Here is a 3,263-nt window from a genome sequence, read left to right as displayed (position 1 = left end):
GGATTTTCTCAGGGCAGAGCTCTGTACACGTTGCTCATCATGCAGCAGAGGCAGGTGGAGTCACTGCACTCAGTTGCTGGACTCCACTTGGGGCCTCCTTTCCATAGGGTCTTATCAGTGGCCTTAACAGATTTCTATTTTCCAGGGCCATGGAGATGGTAACCCTTTAGTTCCCTTAATGTCTGGTTCTCTTACTGTTGAAAAATTTAAAACATTGGTAAATCCCACTAATGTAAACTTTAAAACCTACAAAGACATGATGCACAGTTCATGTCAGCAGAAAATGATGGTATAAACTTCTACCTCCAATTGATTGATATCAGGGGGAGGCCTCGTGTAGCAGTACACCAGCATCATTATAGTAGAGTGTACATCTTTTCCCATGCTCAATTTGAAAATTCTGATGTTTGCAATGTTAAAGTGTTTTGCAAATGCACACCAGTGACACAGACTAAATAATGTCTCATGGGAAGTTTATGATATTTTAAGTATCTATACATGTATTTGAATAATATTGACCCAGAATATACTAGTATTAACGTAAGTGAAGAAGCTACTAGCTGCTTTTTCTTAAATGTAATTCAACAAAATAATAAAATATTGCAATCAGATTTTTTCATTTGAAAAACACTAGTATGCTTAAGGGGAAATTTGTCTAGGTATAGTGAGCAATTAAGATGCAATCTACTTATGCATGCTCTGACTTAGTATGTGGATTTATTCCAACATTTCTTGGTCACCATGAGGTGTCTGTATTTTTATGTATGTATCCATATATACATAATGGTTACAATGCATAATAATAACAAGATGGTTTTAAATTATTCCTGATAATAAGGACAAACTTTTTAAGTGTTAATAAAGAATATATTGCTCTCTTTGAAAGAAAAAAAAACTTGCAGTGAGGTTGGCACTGCAGGTTGAGAATGCTCGATACTTGCCCTCTGCTGAGCGGATCTTTGATATGGAGACTCCAATGTGAATGTAGGAAACAAAGATGAGGAATAAGCATGCAAAAGTCAAAAGACCAATATTTGTAAAACCTACCCTGTGGACTACAGAGGTGTCCTCACACGCTACAGGTAACACCTCAGGTATATCACAGAAGTAATAGGTCACGTCGTTAAACCCACAGTAGGGTAACTGAAAGGTGAGGGAGGCTAAAATAACAGCATGCAGAAGGCCACCCAGCAAGGAGCCTGTGGCCAAGATGGAGCAAACCCTGGGATTCATGATGACCATGTACCTCAGGGGATGACAAATGGCTACATAGCAGTCCAAGGCCATCACTGTGTACAGGAAGCCCTCACTACAGCCCAAGAAATGGTGGAAGGAGAGCTGGACAGCACAGCCCTGGAAAGAGATACTTTGTGCCCCGAAAAGTGTGATAGCATCTTGGGAGCAGTTGTTGAAGAGAACCCCTGGTCCACGATGGAGAGGTTTCCCAAGAAAAAATACATGGGAGTGTGAAGCCGAGAGGAGGAGAGGATCGCCATGAGGATGAGCACTTTTCCCAAGAGGGTGGACAAATGTGTCAATGGGAACAGGATATAAAAGGGTTGTCTCTAGGCTCTCTGACTCAGGGATCTCCCGCAGGACGAACTCAGTCACCATTGTGAAATTTCTCTTTTTTATGGAAAAATCAGCTCTTAGGTGTCTGTGAAAAGAAATATGTAGTTAAATTTAATAATACATTAGTTATATTTAGAGCAAAGAAAAGGAGATTAGCCAAAGACCTAGGCATTGATGGAGCAGAGCTCCCTGACAGAGCCACAGTGCTCTGCTGCAGTCTCCCTCTGAGCATCTCTGCAGGGCAGCCTGACTGCGGACGCCCCTCAGTACAGCCTCACCAAACAGCCTCAGGACTGGCTGCCCAGCTCCCATTCTTCCCGTACAATATTGAGTTACACTATTGCAAATAACACCTGTGACAAATGTAACATCCCAATATCTTCATAACAGAAAAGACCTCATTCAGATACTTATATTCATCTGAGAGCTGGTTATATTAACACTGTAGTTATTTACTATCAAGTCAGCCACACAAACAAAGATATGGCATCGTCCCACATTGACTATCTGGGTGAGAGGGTCAGCCATGAGAAACCAGCCAAAAGAATGATCTCAGATGTCTCTTAATGAACAGAAAACTACATAACATGACTCTCATCTGTGGAGTCATCAGTCTTTATTTAATATGCTTCTATAACTGGCACCATCTTCTCATTCTCCAAAGTCTTAATTGTCCAAACAGGTCCAAGTTAAGCAATACCCTAATTTTGTGTTACTGAGGATACAGTTAAGAAAGGAAAAACTTCTGAATAAATTTCTTATTTTGAAAAATTCTGAAATGATTTTTTGCTTGTTTAAAACATTCCATTTAATTACAAGTGTATAAATGCATTCTATTGCCTCAACTATCAAGTATCTGTCATGTCTCTATGTACCATCCATCTGTCCATCTCCTCCTGTGCTGGTGCTTATGAAGGGAGAGAGAGAGAGTAAAGCCCAACATAAAAAATGAAGAACAAAACTAGGGCACTTCCATGGTGAGCAGGGAACATGGGAGGCCAGTGCCTTTGCATGGTATTTGTCTTCCCTCTTCAGCAGAAAGAAGGAGCCTCCCCTGTTTGCACCCCATCAGCCTGCAGTCCGTGACTACAAGGTCTGAACCCTCTTTACTGTCACTTTCAGATAAAATGTCCTAAATCTAAATATGCTCAGCTTCTTTACTGTTTATTCCTGTGTGACTGCAGGAGCTGCAGTAATTTCCAAAGGCAGGAGATTTTAAATAACTTTGGCCTTCCTTTGGATATTAATGTCCCAAGTCAGGAACCTCTCTGAGCAAGGGAGCAATTAAAGTCTTTGTAGAATTTGAAATTAGAAATAAATGAAGGAGACAGAAAGAGAGAGAAAACTTAAGATAACTCTTTTTTTGGTAAAACATTCTTCAATGGAATACTAATTTTGAAAAATGCTTTTGACAAAGAGACTACAAATTTATGCAACCCATTATATACTTAATACTTTTTCTTGTGTATATATTGTATATGATTATATTAAACATTATCTTACTATATATCACTGGCAGGAATAACTTACTACACACTACAGGAACTCAGACATTTAAGAAATGAAAAACTAGTCTCGGGAGGGTATAAACTAGTGAAGCTCAAGGGAAACCAGGGAAGGGTGGAAACTAGGGAAGTTCTTAGATGAAGAAGCTGTAGTGCAGCCTCAGGGCTCTCATCAGGTGATGCAGC

At 39.9% G+C, this 3,263-nt stretch overlaps 1 protein-coding gene across 1 annotated transcript in view; it reads left to right on the top strand.

The window, feature by feature from the left end:
- The window catches only part of LOC102478841 (acyl-protein thioesterase 1-like), a 26,571-nt gene extending 25,589 nt beyond the window's left edge, over positions 1-982 (top strand). Inside the window, exons 3-5 of the mRNA XM_027766332.1 lie at positions 1-54; positions 131-289; positions 887-982. The exon at positions 1-54 is cut by the window's left edge and continues 256 nt beyond it. Of these exons, the coding sequence (XP_027622133.1) occupies positions 1-54; positions 131-289; positions 887-982 (309 nt within the window). The remainder of the gene's footprint in view (positions 55-130; positions 290-886) is intronic.
- The last annotated feature ends 2,281 nt before the right edge of the window (positions 983-3,263 follow it).

This window comes from Tupaia chinensis, unplaced genomic scaffold (genome assembly GCF_000334495.1).
Source record: "Tupaia chinensis unplaced genomic scaffold, TupChi_1.0 Scaffold142576_1, whole genome shotgun sequence".
Taxonomy (NCBI): Eukaryota; Metazoa; Chordata; class Mammalia; order Scandentia; family Tupaiidae; genus Tupaia; species Tupaia belangeri.
The sequence above is the reverse complement of the archived record's forward strand: the minus strand, read 5'-3'. Positions and strand labels throughout refer to the sequence as shown.